This window comes from Salvia hispanica, chromosome 1 (genome assembly GCF_029641045.1).
Source record: "Salvia hispanica isolate PSC_SH4W2 chromosome 1, Shi_PSC_v1, whole genome shotgun sequence".
NCBI classification, from domain to species: domain Eukaryota; kingdom Viridiplantae; phylum Streptophyta; class Magnoliopsida; order Lamiales; family Lamiaceae; genus Salvia; species Salvia hispanica.
Genome location: NC_142692.1, coordinates 5,054,307 through 5,075,764, shown reverse-complemented (window position 1 = coordinate 5,075,764; position 21,458 = coordinate 5,054,307). Strand labels below are relative to the sequence as shown.

The 21,458-nt window shown below is 34.3% G+C and overlaps 3 protein-coding genes across 5 annotated transcripts; 1 reads left to right on the top strand and 2 right to left on the bottom strand.

The window, feature by feature from the left end:
• Nucleotides 1–4,384: 4,384 nt before the first annotated feature.
• Nucleotides 4,385–7,945, bottom strand: LOC125218373 (P53/DNA damage-regulated protein). Of its 2 annotated transcripts, XM_048120027.2 has the most exons (6): nt 7,816–7,945; nt 7,227–7,342; nt 6,888–7,146; nt 6,007–6,151; nt 5,858–5,919; nt 4,385–4,861 (listed from the first exon to the last, which is right to left on the bottom strand). In XM_048120027.2, the coding sequence occupies exons 2-5, from the start codon at nt 7,302–7,304 to the stop codon at nt 5,901–5,903; spliced, it is 501 nt and encodes a 166-aa protein (XP_047975984.1). In that variant the 5' UTR covers nt 7,305–7,342; nt 7,816–7,945; the 3' UTR covers nt 4,385–4,861; nt 5,858–5,900. The 2 variants fall into 2 exon arrangements, with proteins under 2 accessions (XP_047975984.1, XP_088923121.1); XM_089066995.1 differs by lacking the exon at nt 7,816–7,945 and having other exon boundaries at nt 6,888–7,161.
• A 1,525-nt stretch (nt 7,946–9,470) lies between these two features.
• LOC125221544 (3-hydroxyisobutyryl-CoA hydrolase-like protein 1, mitochondrial) lies at nt 9,471–15,121 on the top strand. Of its 2 annotated transcripts, none has more exons than XM_048123663.2 (14): nt 9,471–9,699; nt 9,786–9,866; nt 10,159–10,227; nt 10,387–10,450; nt 11,482–11,561; nt 12,184–12,267; nt 12,751–12,835; nt 13,427–13,512; nt 13,629–13,750; nt 13,967–14,027; nt 14,293–14,391; nt 14,475–14,576; nt 14,663–14,704; nt 14,798–15,121. In XM_048123663.2, exons 1-14 carry the CDS (start codon nt 9,496–9,498, stop codon nt 14,915–14,917), a joined length of 1,299 nt encoding a protein of 432 aa, XP_047979620.1. In that variant the 5' UTR covers nt 9,471–9,495; the 3' UTR covers nt 14,918–15,121. The 2 variants fall into 2 exon arrangements, with proteins under 2 accessions (XP_047979620.1, XP_088918587.1); XM_089062461.1 differs by having other exon boundaries at nt 9,683–9,699; nt 10,146–10,227.
• Nucleotides 15,004–20,962, bottom strand: LOC125221543 (Translation elongation factor EFG/EF2 protein). Its single transcript, XM_048123662.2, has 20 exons — nt 20,522–20,962; nt 20,184–20,405; nt 19,935–20,056; nt 19,706–19,856; nt 19,420–19,491; nt 18,554–18,649; nt 18,379–18,467; nt 18,207–18,273; nt 18,019–18,057; nt 17,574–17,634; nt 17,302–17,411; nt 17,122–17,196; nt 16,940–17,008; nt 16,746–16,867; nt 16,460–16,585; nt 16,064–16,184; nt 15,806–15,906; nt 15,656–15,716; nt 15,458–15,511; nt 15,004–15,373 (listed from the first exon to the last, which is right to left on the bottom strand). The coding sequence occupies exons 1-20, from the start codon at nt 20,927–20,929 to the stop codon at nt 15,269–15,271; spliced, it is 2,271 nt and encodes a 756-aa protein (XP_047979619.1). The 5' UTR covers nt 20,930–20,962; the 3' UTR covers nt 15,004–15,268.
• Nucleotides 20,963–21,458: the final 496 nt, after the last annotated feature.

Below are 21,458 nucleotides of genomic sequence, written 5' to 3'. Positions count from 1 at the left end.
GAAAAAAAACTATTGTCTAGTTTCGTAAAATCAGTTTAATAACGGTCGTATACATTACATAGGTAATTGTGCATAATAAAATTATTTTTAATTACATCTCTTAATACTTACTAGTTACTCCTATATATGTTGCGAAACTAAAATGATTTGATTAACTTAGAAAGATTGTACTCAGCTTTTTGTGAGGGCATATATATTATATCTCCAAAATCAGCAAAACAAATATATGAGAGAAAAATATTAGAGAGCATCTTACTAACAATGTTAGAGGTACAAATTATCAAATTTACTAATCTTTCAATCTTTTAACAATTTTTTTATTTAATTATGATTAAACATTTCATCCAAATGTCTTTTCAGTGATAAATAATTTGATTATGCTTTTTATATTTATAACCGCATATTCATACAAATAAATGATCTTGATTAGTTCTTAACTCCTATATTAGATAAAGGTTTAATTATGGTTGCTAATTATTCATTTAATTGAGCAAAGAAGTTTTCTGTTAATTTGATTGTGGATCAAAGTGAATAGTATAGTACTTATATTTTATGAAAGTTGAGAATAAATGAAAAGGGCCGGGCCATAAATAAGAAGCGGGCCAGGAAAGGGCTGTCTGTTGGTAAGCTGTTAAATGGGAAAAGAAGAGACATGCATATGATTTGATTTTGTTATTTATTTATTTCTCATTTTGTATTGTCAGAAACATAAAAAATTGACCCCCACAACCACATCGACAATCAATTTTTCCCAAACACTATTGACATCGTTAGTATTTTCTAAATGACATTTAAATAATCATAGAGATATGGACCCCACTACATTAATTTGTATGTACTCAATCCAACAGATTTTGTGAGCCACAAAATATTTGGATATATGTGGAATATTTGGAACGAATAGTATAATTATAGTTGTATTTAATTATGAAGAACCAAATCATATAACCGTACTAACACAGAATATGAATTATAGGATTTCAAATAAAATTAAGCTTCGTGGCAAATAATTCAACTAATTTGTTTTAAGCATGGGTATATTCGTGGTTTTATGAAAAAAATAATTTAAAGTGGGGAGACGATGAAGAAAATGAAGAGAATGGATTGGATTAAATTAATATTGTTTGAAGAGAGACTACATGGGTTGAGGAGAGAAATGTGATCTTGGGTTTGATGGATAAGGAAATGAATTTCATTAGATTTAGTTAATTTTATTTTTAATGGATTTTAATTAAGTACATATGTAATTAGGAAGTTAGTTAATTGTATTAGATTAATTAACTCATTTAACATATGGTATGATGCATATTTTGATCGATTCTATCATTCCAACTTTTTAGATTAAAATACACAACTAACACCTTACACTACAAATCATATTATTGATAATTTGATACATCACTTTTTTTTTCTCTATCAAAAATACCAACCACCACCAAATCACACAACATATCAATTTATACTACGTTCATCCCACTCATTTTAAAGTCATTCTTATTAATGAGGCTGTCCCAGCCTGTCTTACGAAATGTGCGATTAATGAGGTTGGCAATTTTTAATTTGTTATTTATTTTTATAATTTATATTTTCATCAATATATATTTCAGAATAATAATAAAATGATAGTACTACCTATTATGACGAATTAGATAACAACCATAATGGTACTACATTATATATAAAAATAAAATAGTAAATTGATTATTTTAAGGAAAAATACAAGAATTTCCAGAATACTTTAAAACATTATATAACTTTCCATTCCTCTTTTCTTTGTACTTGACTAAGTTGTAATCTTGTTGTTATGGTGTCGTGACTTGTCGGACTCTTGATCGCTATCTTTGTTCTGAGGCCATTCACAATAGTGTATGATAGTCCGGACCACTGCATGGTCCATGCTATCGTCCACTATTGCAACTCCTTACCCCAGACACCTGCCCTCCACCAAGGTCGTTCCCGAAGGTCGGCCGATCGGTCGTTCGAGCTATCGTCCACTATTGCGAGCGCCCGGACGATAGCCCGAACGATGAATTTTGTGTTTTTTTTTCCATTTTCACTCTATATATACACTTCATTTCACCTTCATTTCTCACACGTGTTGTTTTGATATTTTATTTATTTAATAACATTAATAATTTTTTACAAGATAAAAATATTGGTGAAGTGAAAAATGGGGATAGGGCGGTTGTATAGTTTGGGCTATTGCATGTGTATGTGCTAGAAGATAAAATACATATGTGATAATACCGATTAAATATCAACCACTATCGTAAACTACCGATTGAATTCTATTCTAGGTAAATTTATAGGACTAGAATTTTGATACGTCAATTTTTCAAAACCGACTTAGCGAGGAGGCACTGAACACAAAATACCATCAATTTCATCATTATATAAAACTTTGAAAGAAAAAAGTCCTTAAAATTTATTGGTGGGGGCTCGAGCCCCCTTGTCTTGTACAAGCTCAATAAAAGCATCTTCAAGAGGAGGTAAATTCATTGGTAAATTGAGAGGTAACTACCGTATTTATATCTTCAAAACTCCTTATCAGAAGGATATTTGAGAAGATATACCTTTTTCAATATCTATTTTCACAACAACGGTAAATATGGTAGTTATGCTTTTATATACTTATTTTTCATTTTACCTCATTCCCTTTTGTATTAACTACCGCTTTTAAGAAAATATGTTTATAATGTCAAAGAAGTACTCTCTTACATTAAATAAGAACTACACCATCTCAATTTACCTCTTTTTGTTGAAGATGCTATGAAGGTGAAAGGTAAAAGTGGTGATCTAATATTAAAAAGCTCTAAAGAAATAGCAAAAGGTTAGATGGATGCAGGCATTACTATTTGTTGAAAATGAACATTCACAGATGCAAACAAAAGATACAACAAACCATAAGAGTTGTGATGAATTTGTCAGTTGAAAGCAACATGTTGCACATGTTGATAGTCCTACTTATTAGTTTTTGGCACAATCATGTTGAGGGGGGCTTCCCCAATAATTACCCTATTTTTTCTTCTCTTCACACAACATCAAAATATTTATTACGATTAAACTATGCCCACATGCAATTCCTATGATAAGTCAATTTCAATTCACTGCCAAATTTTCATTTTCTGGGAAAAAAGTATTAATACCCAACAAAAAAAGTTATATTGGTCCATCAAAAATTATTATCATACTCATACACTCCCTTTGATTTATTTTGTTAGATTGAAGTCGTTGTCCTAATTCTGGCTTGAGTTATTGCAATTGAATCATAGCACATAAAATGTGCAATAAAAAGTTGAGCTTTTAGGTGACACAATTTACTGCCGAAGATCCATGTAGGGCAATGTTGTAAAAAATTTAAAAATATAATGTGTTTCGAATTTTAATTGGGTCTAACCAAGACAAATTCCACTATTCAAGAACTTGATTGACCATTTGATTTGTTGTACAGATACAAAATGACCTATTTAAACACTTTGTTGATGAAATTCAAGATTGTCCATTTTTGAAATTAGAGGATAGCTAACTAGGAAAAGCCACAAAGGTATTTATGTTCATATTTCCATCTTAGATGTTTTAGTACTATGTATTCATTCTTATTTTCCGACTTTTCATTATTATTTTAAATAACAGTTCTCTCAGGCTGTCTAATGTGAGAATCTCAGGATGCACTATTTTATTTTATTTTCAAAACTCTATTATTGACTCTATTATTTTATTCAAGATTGACCATTCTTGTTTTAGTACTAGGTTTATTATGTGTATAAATTTTATATACATAAGATATTATATACTCACGTCCCTGAAGATTTGTCACTTATATCCATTTCCGTCCGTCCCTAAAAATTATCACCTTTTATTTTTACCATTTTTTGTAATGGACTTCAAATTCCACTAAACTAATATATAAAAATAGGACTCACATGCCTAGTGATAAATTATTGGTAAGAGGGAGTAATTTCTTAATTTATAGTAGTATTATAAAATCAATTTTTAACCTTGTTACAGTCAATAAATATTCAAACCTCCCAAAACCCAGATAAATAAAATCAATAAATATTCAACTCCTGCCAGATAAAAGGACATTTAGATTACTTGTTACCTAATAAATCATAGTACTAGTATTAATGTAGACTCGTGGTTAGCAACAACTATTTTAATCTCTGCCCTGTCAACATCTCTCAACTCTAATCATCAAAGTAACGACAGCGATAATACATGGAAACAATACACTGATTTTGGATAATAAAATCAAAACAACCAAAAGAAAAAAAGTTTAATTTTTTTTCCCTAGACAAAATTCAAGACTTCCACTCAAAACCGGTTCACAAACTTTCCTATCTATGAAGCTAGTAATCCAAAGGCATTCATTGAATGGACAATATAGAGCCAAGGAGTGGCTTGACGACGAAATTCCATAACGTTGTTATCAGCACTATGCGATGTTTATGTTTCAAAAACATAATACAAATGTAACTGCACAAACCAAACTTTTTTGGGTCCCAGAAGCATGCCTGCTCCTCCATTTCATTGAAATCATGTGCTTACTTTTGCCCTATGAAACCTTTTATCGTAACATGTCCATTCAAAGAGGTGCGTCGGTGTAACGGCTCCAGCAGTAGTAAGGTATATGACACAACACTTCACAGTTATCCATCATATAGTTGGGCCACGAATGACCTTCTAACATAATTAATAGTAGAGCACTAGCACCTCTCCTTTAAGCGACAATTTTGGGCTTGATTCAAGAAAAGTGATTTGTTAGTTGTTAGTTGCCTCTCATACTCAACGGGAAGCTTCTCTAGTCACTGTCTTTCGCGCTCTAGCATGTGTTTGACCATCTTCGTGCAGAATTTAACACCTGTAATTGAAAGAAACAATTCAGTAGTGATTATTTTACGAACCAAAGGCTTCATCACACATGCAGAAAAGCAATTACTATGAAAGAGATAAAAGGAGGATATTGATTTCTAAAGTAAAGATTGCTGGGAGAGTGGTTAAAATGCTAAGGAGACCACAGACATCACAAAAACGAGTAGGGAAAAGCTTCAATGAAAATAATTAGTGACACTGACAGAAACAAAAATCAGTGGATATTTCATTAATTTGATGGAACATTAAGCTACGTTTCCATAAAGCCAACATCCATTGTACTGTAGAAATTTCTCCTGCGATGCGACAGTCAATAATGGAGAATAGGGAAGATATTATTGAGCTCTAGGGAAGCTTATTGTAATAGGCAAGATTGGAAATGGCCCGTAAATGTATCTTTCAATTGATAAGATGGAAGTATTTATCAATTCTCTTCTCATTTGATTGGTGTAGGGACAGTGCAAGGACAAGAAAGGTATGAACACATAAAATTCATTCAATCCTAATCACTGACACAGGATTCCCAATAGCACAATATAGAAGATGACAACAACAATGAACTTACTGGTCTCGCTTGGTTAGAATAACATGAAACAGACTAGAGTGCATATTTTGATCTTTTTATTTATATGCTGATATATAAAAAAGAACGAGATGAGGAGTGGCTTAAGACTTTACCCTACAGAAAAACAAAGTGGAGGAGTGGAGTTCCAACAATGACCAAGCAAACATTCTCATACAATCACAGAGATCCCATGGAAAATAAAAACTTCAATATTAAACTAATTCTAAACTAGAGGACATGTAATTTATTTACAGAAAAGGTTAAAAAAATCAATATGTGCACTATGATTGACATTTTTTTATTAGCTTAGCTAAATCACAAAAGTTGACTGCTTTTCGCATCTCCCATTTTCCAAGGTGGCCTTAGTGGTAAAAAGCAGAAATGAAAGAAAACACATAGATTATTATTGTGTTAACATACCCTATGAAAAATAACTCCCATCCATAACAACTGCATCAGGTTGTCAATCATCCTCCTCAATCCTGAAGTAAAGTAATATATGAATGTAATTTCTTTGACATAAAAGGAAGACCTGAGATATTTAGATTCTTCAAGAAGGTAACTATTACTTTGGTTTGTCAGTTAAGGCCACCAGAGATTTTAGCACTCCAGGGCCTATCTTGTCAGAAAGGGCACCTTTTTCTGAAAGAATTAGAGATTGCTCTTTCACGAAGCTCTGGAGCTTTTTGGAATCAAAATCAAGGCGTGCTTGATCTACAATAAGCATATATAAGAATCCCATCAGTAAAAAGAGACTGCAGTATTATTTGACAAGAGAGAAGAAGAAGCTTTAAAGTGCATCCAACCCCATCAAATTAGGACAGAGTAATAAATTGTCAAGCATAGCATGTTTCAAGATAGCAACGTTCCAAGATACATAAGCACTCAAAGTAGCATGCTAATAACAGTATGTTAGACCTTGGTATAAAGTTATGTAGCTCCAGAGTGAAAGAGAAATGCTGCAGAGGCGTTTAATAACACTTACATTCCAGACAAGGATGAAAGGTTAGTCTGTGTCTAGTAATTTATATCTGGACCTCTATTGATATTCAGAATAGAATATCACATCCAATTACCTTCTGGCCTTCTTGACATTAGGGGATTTTATAATATCCACAGCCATATTCATCCAGTAATCTATTGCTCATACAGAAGAGATTAATGATTCCTATTGACTACTTACCCTCTGCTATACGAAATGATATATGCCTGTAGTAATGACACCATTAAACCATATTACAACTTAAATACCAATATGAAACAGTTGCAATAAACCATCATTCCTATATTGTGAAGTAACATAGATATATTACCTAACTTAAACCACCCATCAACAAAAAGAAAACTTGAATTTCCAGGGCAGGTATTCATGTAGAATCCTCCAACCAGCAATTTGATGGATAAGTAATGCAGATAACTTTTTATTCTTTCCAAACAAAGAAACAGCTACCTTCTTCCAAAATGGTATGAGCAGCATGAAACGGTATAGTTGCAAAGGTGTCAGTTCCAGGGAACATAAGCAATGTGCTCTCCCTCGCATTATGATGACCACATGTTGCACAAACCTCATTCACCAATGGCCTTGGATCAATATCCTTCATTAGAGATTCAAAAGGTGAAGGAACACTGGTTTTTGTAGTTTTAGCTCTCTTCCTCAGTGCTGTTAAAGCCTCCCTGTTCCCATTCCTCATTCTATCAATATCGACCAACTGCAATCACAAACACTAACTAGAACGTCAAATCTGAAAATAATGATTTCAGATTGCACAACCGCATCAATTCAATTCACCTCATGGCGTCCCAATAAGAGTTTTTCAGCTTCAATCTCAACCTCAATGAATTGATCCAGGAATTTATTTTCGTCCATTATGCCCCAGTTCAAGTAATTGCTTGAGGGGTAATATCCTACACATGATGAATTTGAAACAATCAATCAGAAAATCTAATTTGCATTGCACATCAAACACACATAATTATTGATTAGCTAGCATCACAAACTGAAGGAGGATCATAGGCAAATCAACATGACATGCAAAAATATAAGATACTGATCGGGCCAGGCCAATTGGTCAATCCTTGAAGGTTCATTTTCGAATATGAAAAACAAAAGCAGTTTAATTTTTATCCAAAATTATCCAAACCGAACCCTATTTTCATGCCCAATAAGCAAACTTAAGTGATGCAAACTGTTTTCCGATTACAAAGGCATCAACCAAATCCAAAAGATGAACAATCTAGCCTCTTCAGTTAACTATACGATCTAACCAATAAATTCATGAATAATTAAGTGAATTCAAATTGAAATTTTTCTCAACGAAATTTGTTGAACAGGCATTATCAAACTGAAATTGTTCATTTCTGGATGGAATAAACCGCACCTGTAATTGATTTGAACGGCTGCTTTGGCCTGTTTATGCGGCGGAAGACGAGCCGCCTGAGGGTTGTTATCGGCGGCGGTGACTTCTCTAGAGGCAAATGGTTGCTAACAACTTCTTCCTAGAAAATAAGTGGGCTTTTTTATTTGGGCTTTACGATTTCTGGGCTTTATATTTCGGCTTAGAGGCCCACGTATTTTGAATTGGGCCGTGCCCACATATGGAAAATAAAGCAAGAATTTAAAACGATTTCTTCGCTTTAATTATTTGTACTTTTATTTGAATTTTAAAATTGAAAATGTTAAAAAAAGACTGGTTCTAAATGAAATCAACGTGTAACCCATTTAAAATCATTTTACTGGTTTCTAAGTATATTAACGTGTAATCGATTAAAATCATTTTACGTTGTAATTTATAAATTATAATCACTTTGTTTTATTATGGTTATAAAATGTGAAATAATTTTTTTTATTTTAATTGGGCCAATGTAAATAAGGGGTATAATTCAAATTATGTAAGTATTCAATTGATGATATGTTATAAAATCTGATTTTGGATTGAAGATTTTAGAAAATTAAGTAGACAAATTATTCAAGTTTAACATAACATATTGGGTAGTGGTGTTTATCCATTTAGCCAAGTTGTCGAAGAAATCATCTTTCTTTGTCATCGACACTATCCTTCATTTTAATTTTCTTAGATGCAATCGAATTATGCCATAATCAAACTGTAATTATAGTTATAGCGCCGCGCTAGTTGCAAACAAACAATAGATCCAAATTTAATTAAACCGATAGTATATTTTAAGTTATTGCTAGAAAAAATAGATCCAAAATTAATTAAAACGATTTTAATTAAGTTTTAAAGCTAGAAAATAGCCCTCGTCCATTTTTATTCCGCAGAGCAAACATTAATTATTGTCATAATTTGCAAGCGGTGTTTATTTATTTTCTTGTTTCTTAGTATAGGTTCCATTTCAAAATTGAGACTATAACATGTTTAGCATCTTATCTATATTTATAGATTTAGGCCTATAAACTATTAGGAACGTTTTTGGTGTAATTAGTCTAATTCGATTAAAAAACTAATAAAGGCAATATGGTTTCTAAAATTCATTTTAGTACAAATAATTGACAAGTAATGTCATCTACTTCCAATGTTTATAGTGTCAGGCCTATAAAATATTAGGAAATTTTTGGTGTAATTAGTTTAATTACAGGCAATATAGTTTTTTAAATGCATTTTAGTACAAATATTTGATCAAGTAAAGTCATCTACTTCTAATGTTTTTAGAGTCAGGCCTGTAAAATATTAGGAACGTTTTTGGTGTAACTAGTTTTAATAAGGTCAATATAGTTTTTTGTAATTGCATTTAAAAGCGTACAATAGACGAAATAATTGCATTTAAAAGAGTACAATAGCCGAAAAATTATAAAATTTGATTTGTCTCGCAATTTTAAAATCTAGTTAGAAAAAATAATGGTTTTATAAATAGATCAGCATTGTTTGTTATAATAGAACTATATAAGTAATTTCACTCGTGACATATTATATAAGATAATGATTTTTCTAAAATTACAGAAAAAAAAGTGAAATTTAATTAAGTACTTAAAAATTTAATCACTTAGTTAGGATTTAGGCTCTTATAAAAAGGGTGGCATTATGATTATGAATAAGTAGGAAATGCGAAGAGTGAAATTGAAATTGAAATTGAAATTGGAAGGAAACTCGAAATCGAAAGGCTGTGAAATTCGACTGGAAATCATGCGATTGTGTAAATATGCATTGATTCGCCGGTGGATGTTGGCAGGCGAGAAGCTCACTTATGGCTCCAGACGCTTTGCTTCTCTCTCCGCCAATCCTCTCATTCATGATTCTGATAATTTAGTAAGTTCTCTCTCTCTTATTACTCTCTGGCCATGTGTTTTGTGAAAACGAAAACGAACCGGTTTGATTGTTGGATTGATGGTCAGGTACTTGTTGAGGGCAAAGCGAGTTCTAGAACAGCAATTCTCAACAGACCCGCAGCTCTCAATGCTCTTAACATGTCTATAGTAAGTCTGATTTCACTCTTACTTTTCTGCTGTGTTTTCAATTAATTTAGTCTTATCATTTACTCCACTAGTATATTTGTTAATCACCAAATTCTGGCTGTCTAAAATTTCATTTCCATATAGTATTTGATTAGTTTATTCTATCGAGAAATAGCTCACCTGAAATGATTATTTTAGATATAGTAGTACTTGGAATGCTTCCATCTCAAGTAGGATCAAGTAAACTTAGTTTTCTGATTTATTATGGCCCCAAAAGTATGAAGCTTTGGTATATTATAGTTATACAATGCAGGTTGGCAGGCTTCAGGAGTTGTATAAAAATTGGGAAGAAGACCCTGCGGTGTGTTTTGTTGCTCTAAAGGTATTCTTCACCCCTGCTCAAAAGAAATACTTGCGAAATAGAAAAACAATAGGAACCAAAATATATCTGTTGCCCCAGTCGTATATTTCTACAAATACAGTAGTTGTGGTTTTATGTTTCTTTCCATACAAGAGCTCATATATGGTTTGAATTTTAAAGGGTGGAGGGAGGGCTTTTTCTGCTGGTGGAGATATTGTTGCTCTTTATAATCTTTTACAAAAAGGTACTGTCTTTATATTTCTTTTGCCTTCATTCCCTCCTCCCCATCTCTATCTAATGATTTTCTATAAACACACCACCAGCCAAAAAAGACTTCCACGTGTATATGCATGCATAAAAATTATTATGGGCCTTTGTAGGATTAGTAGATCAAAGCATATAGTTGTGTTAATGTAGGAACTTATATTGTTGTGCAGACAGAGTGAAAAATTTAAGGGACCGGAACTATATGATCTGGAGAACGTTGTGCCTTCACTGTTGAAATTAACTAGCAGCATTATGACATGGTTTAAGGAATTAATTCAGTATATATCTCTTATGTAAATACAGTAGTCTCTTATGGAGTATTACGTATTAGTAAAATCTTGAAGAGTTCCACAACTTTTATTTGAATTGAATGATTTATAGTTTTTAATATAGTAGCCGATTCATAAGATTGAAAGTATTCAATTTAAAATGCTCATGAGCTAAGTTGACTTAGCATCCAGTCATAACATGCAGAAGTATACTATGTATGCCATTTACTCATAGAACATCGTTCTTACTCTATTTATACTCATTTTATCTATCTCTTATGTGACTATGATCAATAATAAAATAAGCAACAATCATAATAGCTGTCATGTCAAATTTTTTGTTGATACAAGGATTTCACCATTCATGTCATTCGTTTCTCACTCAAAGCTATAATGAACCAATGAGTAACGAACTACGCACAAGGTGTTGCTAGTACATGTTCCTTATGCATGCGTCCAGGGAGTACATGGTTTTTTTTATTCTGATAAGTTTTGATAGTATGTATATGCTTTGCATTGCAGAACATACACACCAAAATATCTTCATGTTGTCCATGATTAACTTTTGGCTGATGTCATACTTTTTTTAAAATTACTAGTATTTCACAGTAGCATGACCTTGATCAATTACTTCTACCTAAAAGACTAGAAATGCCGCATATCTTCACTGCCATATTGTTTTTTCTTAATCCTTTCTCTTTTGTGAAAATAATTATATGTTCTGTTTTTATTCGTGCAGGAAACTTAGAAGAATGCAAAAAATTCTTTTGGTCTATATATAGGTTTATATACTTTCTTGGTACTTATATGAAGCCACATGTGAGTCTCGAGTGACAAGCTTCTATTTCTTTTTAACCGGTCATTTTATGTCAACATAGTTGCTGCCAAATCATTCTGGATCCTTTTATTAGAGATGGTCATTTAGTTTGTTTTGTGTTATGCACTTGTTCTCAAATGGATTTGATTTCTTATCTTGTAGTAGTATATAAAACTCTATCCCTTGATGCAGCATGCTCTTAGATTTCCTGTATTTCCTTCCTTTAGGTACCTTTTGAAATAATTTGTAGCATGGTTTGGTGTCCTTCTTTCTTATTTCTTCTTTTGGATTGGTTACATATTTTAGACTGGACAATGGCTTCTCAGACAGAGGCGGACGCAGAAAATTGTTATAATAGGGGCTATATATTCTAATTTTGTAGTACAAGATAATAATTTTCCTAGATTTTTTTGTTTTGATAGGGGCTTTTGCACTCTATTTTACACAAAATATCAACAAAATCATAATATTATATAACTAAAATAATAATAAAAAAATAGTTGGAGAGGGGCTTAAGCCCCTCTTTAGTTACATGTGTGTCCGCCTATGTTCTCAGATGATGCAATTATTATGACTTGATATAAATTTCTTCAAATAACTTGAAAGACTTTGTACTTCTTTCAGGTGGCTCTCTTGAATGGGATCACAATGGGTGGAGGCGCCGGAGTTTCCATCCCTGGCACATTTCGGCTTGCAACTGATAAAACTGTATGATATACATATAGATATGCATATTGAATTGTGTCTTTAATTTATTATTATCATTCTTTCAATAAATTTTGCAGATCTGTAATAGGTCCACTCATTGTATTGTGTTTATTCAGTTATTAAGTTGAAATATATTGCTATATATGATTGTCCATTGTCATGTAATTGCATATTTGGTGTCCTACTAATGTTTTTTTAAGAAGACTAGATATGCTGTAAAATTAACATGTAAAGCTCCTTCTCGAAATAAATAAAATGAAATAAACATGTAAAGCATGATTTTGAAGAAGACAGGCGAGAAGTGGTAGCATTTTGGTACTGCTTGCACAAATGTCTTTATTATGTCCATGTTGTACTGGGGAAACGCATCTTCTACTTAGATTTTTTTAGGATGCTAAAATTTCTGATTATTAATGCTAGTAACTTTTCTTTTATCTTTTTGTTAACTTGAAACTTGAGCTAGACTATTTCGGATTCCTCCAGATATTTGCCACACCGGAGACATTAATTGGTTTCCACCCAGATGCAGGGGCTTCCTTTTACCTCTCTCATCTTCCTGGCTACATGGGTAATTATGTTTGATTATTCACATATCCCACTTCATATAGATGGTTTAACCTGTGATCATGTACAGATTCTTATATAAAGTTAGCTCGATTATAACCCTTCCTTGCACTATTACCAGTCAAACCTAACGTATTTGTTGTATGGCTCTTTAATAACTGTATGCTTCTAATGAACTTTTTATCTACAGAACATGAATATAACCAAATCACAACAATTTTTTACTTTTGCGCTTGAAGTGGTATATGTACTTGCAATAGACTTGTTTCTGCTGCAATACATAATGAGAAACCATTTAAATATAGGTTCACTTTTCTTCTCAAGTTAATTTTTCACAGTTCATCATTTTTAATTTTATTCATCCTATCCTGTATTCATCAAGAATTGCCATTTGTATGACCCATCCTTTATTATTTGTTCTGAGATATCTGCATACTTTGATCCTCTGACTTCATTTGTTCTCTTGTAATGTGATTTTGTCTAGATACAAACTTAATCATGGAAATTGTTATGCTTGTCCCTGGAACCATCAGCTTTCGCCCTCTATAACTGGTGTAGCAGATAATTAAGCCTCCATGTCTTTTATCTGTTCCAGGTGAGTACCTTGCATTGACCGGGGAGAAGCTGAATGGAGCAGAAATGCTGTCATGCGGGCTTGCTACTCACTTTTCACCAATTGAGGTCCTCCCTACTACGTAACAATTAATTTACTTAGAATACATGCTTGGTTTTCTTACCTGAGGCACTTCTTCATTTCGCAATTTCATCATATAATTTCTCATCCACAATCCCTGCAGAAACTTCCTTTGGTCGAAAATTATCTAGGAAAGTTGGCCACTGATGATCCCTCTGTCATTGAAAGTTCTTTAGCAAAACACGGAGTTACAGTCCATCCAGATCAGAATAGTGTAGTTCACAGGTAACTTTCCGGTCTTTTCGATAAATTTTACTCCTATAAACTAGTGCAGAATGAGTTTCAAAATCTTTGAATGTCCTTGCTGCTGTATGCGAATGTTCACTCGTAGACAGTGATCGGTACAATTCTCCTCCAATTTAGAATCCTTCCGTTTTTAATTTCTCACCAGTGATAATGAATGCTGATTATTTTGTCTGATAATATTATCCGGTTGGCCAGGATTGATGTACTAGACAAATGTTTCAGCCACGACACAGTTGAGGAAATTATTGAAAGTTTGGTAAGATTTGTAGTAATCACTTTGCATTTCTATGAACCCTGGAGAGACCATATATGATAACAAAACTATACTGTATAACAAAAGATTTTAGCATGTCGTCTCTCATGGGATCAATGAAGTCAATAATAATACCAAAGCTTCATTTTCTCCATGATAAAATATCTTATGGGAAAAGAGCAAATCTTTAGAAGCATTTGAAAGGTCTTTCCCAGTTTGATCATGCAAGAATGCACTGTACGATAGTCTGAGCTATAAAGTTTCCTAGGAAATGGAAGCTGCTAAGACAAATGACACATGGTGTGTCTCAACTTTGAAGAAGCTGAAAGAAGCTGCGCCATTGAGCTTGAAGGTTTCATTAAAATCAGTAAGCCCATTTATGATCTACAACTCTGTTTTTCAGAGATATATGTGCACTTCCCTGCTAATTTGCCTTGATTCCTGTTCCAGATACGAGAAGGTAGATTTCAGACTTTCGATCAGTGCCTTACTCGTGAGTACAGAATGTCCCTACAAGGAATCTCCGGTCAGATAAATGGTGATTTTCGTGAGGTATGCATGACACTTACGAATTCCAGTGATATCGATCTACTTGTTTCATCATGAGATATTGAGATCGCCATTGCTTTTCCTTTTAGGGTGTTCGGGCAAAGGTGGTTGAAAAAGATTTCAGCCCCAAGGTAATCTGAATTCTACAGATAAATCCCCCATCCGATTTCCCCCGTCGTCTGCATTCTATTAATCTTTAATATTTGCAATATAAATAAATGCAGTGGGATCCTCCAACGTTGGAACATGTATCTCAAGACATGGTTGATCAATACTTCACTCCTCTCTCTGCATTTGAGCCTGAACTGGACCTTCCCATAATGCAGCGTGAAGCATTTATTTAGTGAAGGAATTGTTTATGCTACCGGCAATCCTTGTACACCATAAAGTAGTCCATATATCATCAGAAAAATAATGACATGGATAATAGTGGCATTTAAATATACTGATTGCATTATCACATCTCTTGCAAACAGCAAATGTGTTAATTGATAGTATTATTGTTTTGAGGCTTATAATACAACAGAATGTCATTATTTGTGTGCGAACATTTCTATATCACACTCAAAATTTCTGAATAAATGAACGAAGACTAATTATGTCCTCAGTAAAGGTTTAATATCATCCTAACTACACGAAAAATGGCACAAATGACTTGAATCCTGTCCTCGGATAACTGTCGAATGCTTCGAGGCCTATTCACCGGGTTTTGTGGCCTTGTGAGCATTAACCAGTTGCGCTTGAACATCCTGAGAGACTTGTGAATGTTCCAAGTATTCCATGGTGAATTCACCTTTTCCCTGCAAGATAACAAAAATTAATTGTGTCATAACAAAATTAAACCACTAGTTTAAATTCTTAGAGCAAACAATCAACTGCATTACCTGAGTCATTGAACGAAGGGATGTCGAATAACCAAACATATTGTTGAGAGGTACCTGAAATTGAGATAAAACGCAATTATAAACCAAATTCTCAAACAATGCATAAGTGTATAGCTTGGATATCCCATTTAACAGGAGGAATATATGTTCAGGCGGATGAGTAGACGAAACGAACAGCAAAGAACATGTGGTACGTACATGTGCAGTTAGTACACAATCATCTCCTTCCTGGTCATTCCCTACAATCAAGCCTTTTCTCCTGTGTATCATAAATAGTTTTTGTAAGCTGGAGTTTGCTTTCCTAGTATATAGCCTTTCAACTTAATCAAATCAGTAAGGAACACTAACTTGTTGATATCACCGGTGACAGTGCCCTGGAACTCTGAAGGGAATTTTAACTCTACCAACATCACAGGCTCCATTATAACAGGTTTTGCAGTTGTATAGCACTATATCATAAAATAAAAAAGAAAACAGAGATCATCAATTGAACACGAGAATCATCCGAAACAGTAAAGGCCTGGGACCCTGATGAAAGAGGCTTTGGCGACGAATAAACATGAGAAGAAACAAATAAATTGTTGCTTCAGCTTTATAGAGATAAACCTGTCTGAAGGCGTATATCGATGCCATCTTAAATGCAAGTTCACTTGAATCCACGGTATGGGCAGCCCCATCGGTCAAAACTATGCGAATATTTTCAACAGGATGGCCGATAAGGGAACCCCTGCACATGCAAGCATAATCAGATATTACAGATTCAGAGAATAAGATAAGAGTTTATGTTCATGGATAGACCATAGTGTAGGTGGTGTTAACAGTCAATCCAAAACAACTAATCAGCAAAGCTAGCAAACCAATGTTTATTTAACAGTCTTGTACTTCGGACATATGATCATTTGCTAGCCTATTGTGCCCTGCTGCTATCTCCATACAGAATAATGATGGCTACTCACAACTTTGGAAAATTGAGTAATATAGAGAGAGAAATTCGATACATACGAGTTCACAGCTTCCTTGAAACCTTTTTCAATTGCTGGGACAAAATTTGGAGGTATTGCTTGTCCAACAAGATTGTTCTCAAACTCAAACTTAGTTCCCGAGCCTGGTGGTAGTGGTTCCATATAACTGTCAAAGAAAAGAAAAAGATGTGAGGTGGAGAATAAGAAAGAAAACAAGGTAACAGCAGTTCCTAGTCCATACAACTTTGTAAAAAAAATTGTACTGCATAATACAGTGCAGAGAAAATAAATAAATCTCAGTAACAAAGGGCCAGGTTGAGACTTACCCAATAACTCTTCCATATTGACCCTGTCCTCCACTCTGCTTCTTATGCAAATAATCAAACTCAGCACGCTGAGTAATTGTCTCTCTGAAATTGACACGAGGCTTCCCAACAGTCGCTTCAACCTTAACATTTCCAGGGTCAGATACATTCGGTTATGCGCTAAACTTTACACAATCAACCAAAAAAAACAATACCTTATACTCCCTCCGCATGCGCTCAACATAGATGTCCAAATGGAGTTCACCCATTCCAGAGATAATTGTCTGCTCAGAAAACCATAGTAATCAAAACACAGAATCTATTTCTTTCGTATACAATAAAACATCAATGATACGAAGGGGAAAAAATAGGGCCGGCTAATGAAAGAAAATTGTACCTGACCACTCTCAGCATCTAAACCAACACGGAAAGTTGGATCCTCTCTCTGGAAACGATTCAAAGCTTTTGAAAACTGCACATCAAAGATGCTTAAGTCAACAATGAGAAGGGATAACATCTAGGCACACAATCATCTAAATAAAGCTGTAAACAAGATAAAATCTGTTTATTAACTCACATTCCCTCCCGAATCTTTAGAAACTGCTGATATTGCTAAAGACATAACTGGCTCAGGCACACTCATAGAGGTCATGGTATATCTGACTGAACCATCAGTAAATGTATCCCCTGGCAAGAGCACATTATCGAAGTTAATTAGCAATAGATTGTGCAATAGAGTTAATAAGATTCAGGGTAAAGTGGTAAAGTATACGAATTATTTACGGGACCATTTAAACTAAAAGCAAAGAGGAAAAGGGTCTCTATGGATAAGTAATCAAGTATTAGTACCTGAAGCACAATCTACACCAAATACAGCAACAATTTGTCCTGCATGAGCTTGTTGAATATCCTGTAAAATGAAAGGGTAATGAATAAAAGAATTAAAAAAAACTTCAAGAGGAGAAGTCAATATCATTAATATCTTGTGAAAGTACAACATGTAAGCAGTAGCAATATGCCATCACATAGGAATAAAATTATGAAATGATTATTAAGTGCACTTTTTAAACATCTAAAATACAAAGGATCCACCATCCCTAACATTTAAAAAAAATATTCTCCTAATCCAAAGATACAATTCCAGTATCTAGCAAAATCTGAAATGCAATGACTATCAATCAACTGAACTCTTATTGGAAGTACTTAGAGAGACATGTTCATTGTTCCAAAAAATGCAGAAATCTCATTCGACACAAAGAAACACCCAAGCTGCACTATAGAACCACTAACTAACCTCCATTTCATTTGAATGCATCCGCACCAAGCGAGGAACCTATTGCAATGTCCAATGAATGATCAGATTATAGCATCCAAAAAAAAATATTTACTTCATAATCAAAGAGATACAGGCCAACCATCCTATTTTTTTTGGGAGGGGGGGGGGGGGGAATTCACAAAGCATACCATTTTAAATTAGCCTACCTTGACTTTCTTCCCTGTGTTTACATTAACTATAAAATCACCCTTCTTTATGACACCTTCATAGATTCTGCATCAAGAAAAAAGTCCGGAGGCATATTAGTAGTTGGGTTGACAAGAGGAATGTTCCTCTAAAATGAAGAACCCAAAAACATATGGAATTGGAAAGTAATACCTTAAATATGTCAACTGGCCAAATCGCCCTTCTTCCAACTTGAAAGCTAAGGCAACAAGAGGACCAGCGGGGCTTCCTGTTAAGGTAACCTACAACAATGGAAAGTGGAGGCTCAGTTGTTGAATTCATTGCCTGTAGTTTACAATATAAAGATTGAACAAAAAATAAGACACACCTTTTCTTCATTCTTAGATTGATCGAGAGCTTGGTTAGTAACTTCAATCGGACAAGGCAAATAGCTAAGTACACCATCAAGAAGTGGTTGAACACCCTGAAACGTGATGTTACAAAAGAATAATGGAATTACATATTAAGAAAAACGATGGGTAAATAAAGGTCTGCATAGAGAGTTAACAAATTTTCCGTCAAGGAATAGCCTTTCTCAGTCATGTAAAAGGAGGGTATTGCATACAAGATAAAATAAGGCTGAGAATAGTTTCAAATCAGGCCAAGTACAAGAAAAGCTATAAATTTTGTTATACTAGAGCAACTCTTTTTTGCCTAGGCCCTAGCCTTAAACTAGCTCTAATGGAATTGAGTACACAAACTATTCTTCCGTTTACAAGAGTAAAAGTCACTTCATCACTTCACAAATTTTCTTGCCTGGTTAGAATTTTCCACTTTCGGGTTGAATAATGGAAGCACTTACCTTTTGATAGCTTTTAGGCAATAAGCATATGTGACCTACTTCTTAACATATCACTTACCAGTAACCATTATTTGACTTAAACAGTACATATTAGTCAAATATATGATGCATTGGACGAATATGGCAGTAACTCCAATTTATATATACTCATATTTTTTTGCATCAAATTAGGATAATTATATAGATATAGTCCACATTATTTCTCCTTGAATCCACCTCATGGGCCAAGAGGATCATCTTAGCATTTTCAGAGCATAGGTGAAGAGGTTAAAGCTAATCTTATAGGAGTACTTGTAATGACATCACACGCAACACAGCAACGGAAAACACGTTTATTGAAAGCACTACACGGACACTTGTAATTCAATAATGCTTAAGATTAATGGACTCACCTTGTTCTTGAAAGCACTACCCATGAACACTGGCACAAATTTTCGTGCTATGGTAGCTCTTCGGATTGCTCCCTACATAATAAAAACGTTTATTAAAACATAGTAGTAACTTTTTGACTCGATCTTTGTCTCCAGCGCTTGCTCAAGTTTTAATACATAAAATTTCAAATACAGAAGCACAAAAATAACTCTAACACCAGAAAATGGCTTTAGCGATCAGAAATGTTCCCAGAACTGAAAAAAGGAAGTAAAATAAAAATCTGTTACAAATTTTGAAGAAATAAACCTCAAGTTCAGCAGCCGATATAGGTTCATCACTAAGAAATGCCTCAGCAAGCTGGTCATCAACCTCCGAGACTAATTCAACCAATTCATGTCGTTTTTCTAGAGCAAGCTCATTGAGATTAGCAGGAATATCTTCAGTCACAATTTTCTCACTGCAAAAGAATAAAAAAGTATTCAACAATGTCGACGGAAGCACACTATATGCATCAATCACAAGCTAGCAAACATACCCACTGGAACCATGAAAGTAGTTAGCTTTCATATTGACCAAGTCAATTAGACCCTTGAAGTCATCCTCCAGACCAATTGGCATCTGCACAGCAGCGCTGTGGTGTCGAAGTTTGGCCCGTGCCTGTATATAGAAAGGAACGAATCAGCTCATGGTCGACATAATGTCTTCTTCTCAATAAGCAAAGTTAATCAACCAAAGTTTAAGGTGGTCTTGAATTCCCAGATATGAGATTTAGAAATTTCCAAACCTGATTGAGCACTTTCCATGGATCAGCCCCCATACGGTCAAGCTTGTTGATAAAAGCAACTCTAGGAACCTCATATCTTCTCATTTGCCTATCAACTGTAATCGACTGACTCTGAACACCACCAACACTACACAAGACGAGAACAGCGCCATCGAGTACACGTAAAGCTCTCTCAACTTCAATAGTGAAATCAACGTGACCTGGTGTGTCAATTATGTTAACCTGAAAAGCAAACAAATTGGTCATCAAAATTTCTCGAGATCCCTTCATAAGGAAATATAATCCACATTTAAATCATTTTACACCAACAAGTGAACTTAATTTGAATCAGAAGAGACCTGATAATCCTTCCAGGTACAATAGGTAGCAGCGGATTGAATAGTAATCCCTTTCTCTCTCTCCAAATCCATGGAATCCATTTTCGCCCCAACTCCATCCTTCCCCCGCACCTCGTGAATCTCGTGGATCCGGCCCGTATAATACAGCACTCGCTCGGTCAGCGTCGTTTTACCTGAATCGATGTGAGCAGAAATACCGATGTTGCGGAGCTTCTGCAGAGACTCTTTCCACCATACTTCCTTCTCCTCCCTCAAGCGTGCGGCGGCGGCGCTGCCGGCGGAGAAATAGCGCAAATGGAAATTCCCAGCCAAGGCGGCTCTGGAGGTATGCGGCGACGCGCCGATGGAAGGCGCGTAGAGGGAGTATAGTAGGCGCGTCGTAGAGGATCGGGCCGACCGAGCTGCCATTTTCGTTTGAGGGTTTAGGGGAAAAACCCTGCGCACTCTCGCAACGGTGACTAGTTAATCTCTGTCAGGGACATTTTCGTCATTTCAAACTGTAATATTTTTCGTATTTGTATCCATAATAATAATAAGTCCCTACTCACTAATCCAATTATGGAGTATATTTTGTCTGAATATAAATGATACTCCAACTAATATAATCTCATATTGAATTATTCAATATCACAGAAGTTAACGAGTGAACTATATTAATATATGTCCATCATATAAGACTACAGCATTTTTTTGGATTATTAACTAAATCAAAACGAATAACAAGAATTTCGTTAAACGAATAAAAATATATTATTAGCATGAATTTTGTTATTAATTGTAGGAATACTAGTAGTATAATTTTGGGGACACGAAACATACCAATTGTTATAAGTATCTTGTATGAGTATGATACTATTTGCGATGGTTTGACTAATAAATTTATAAAATTTGCATAACACGATTTATTTTCACAAGAAAATGTTATAGTACTGTTATT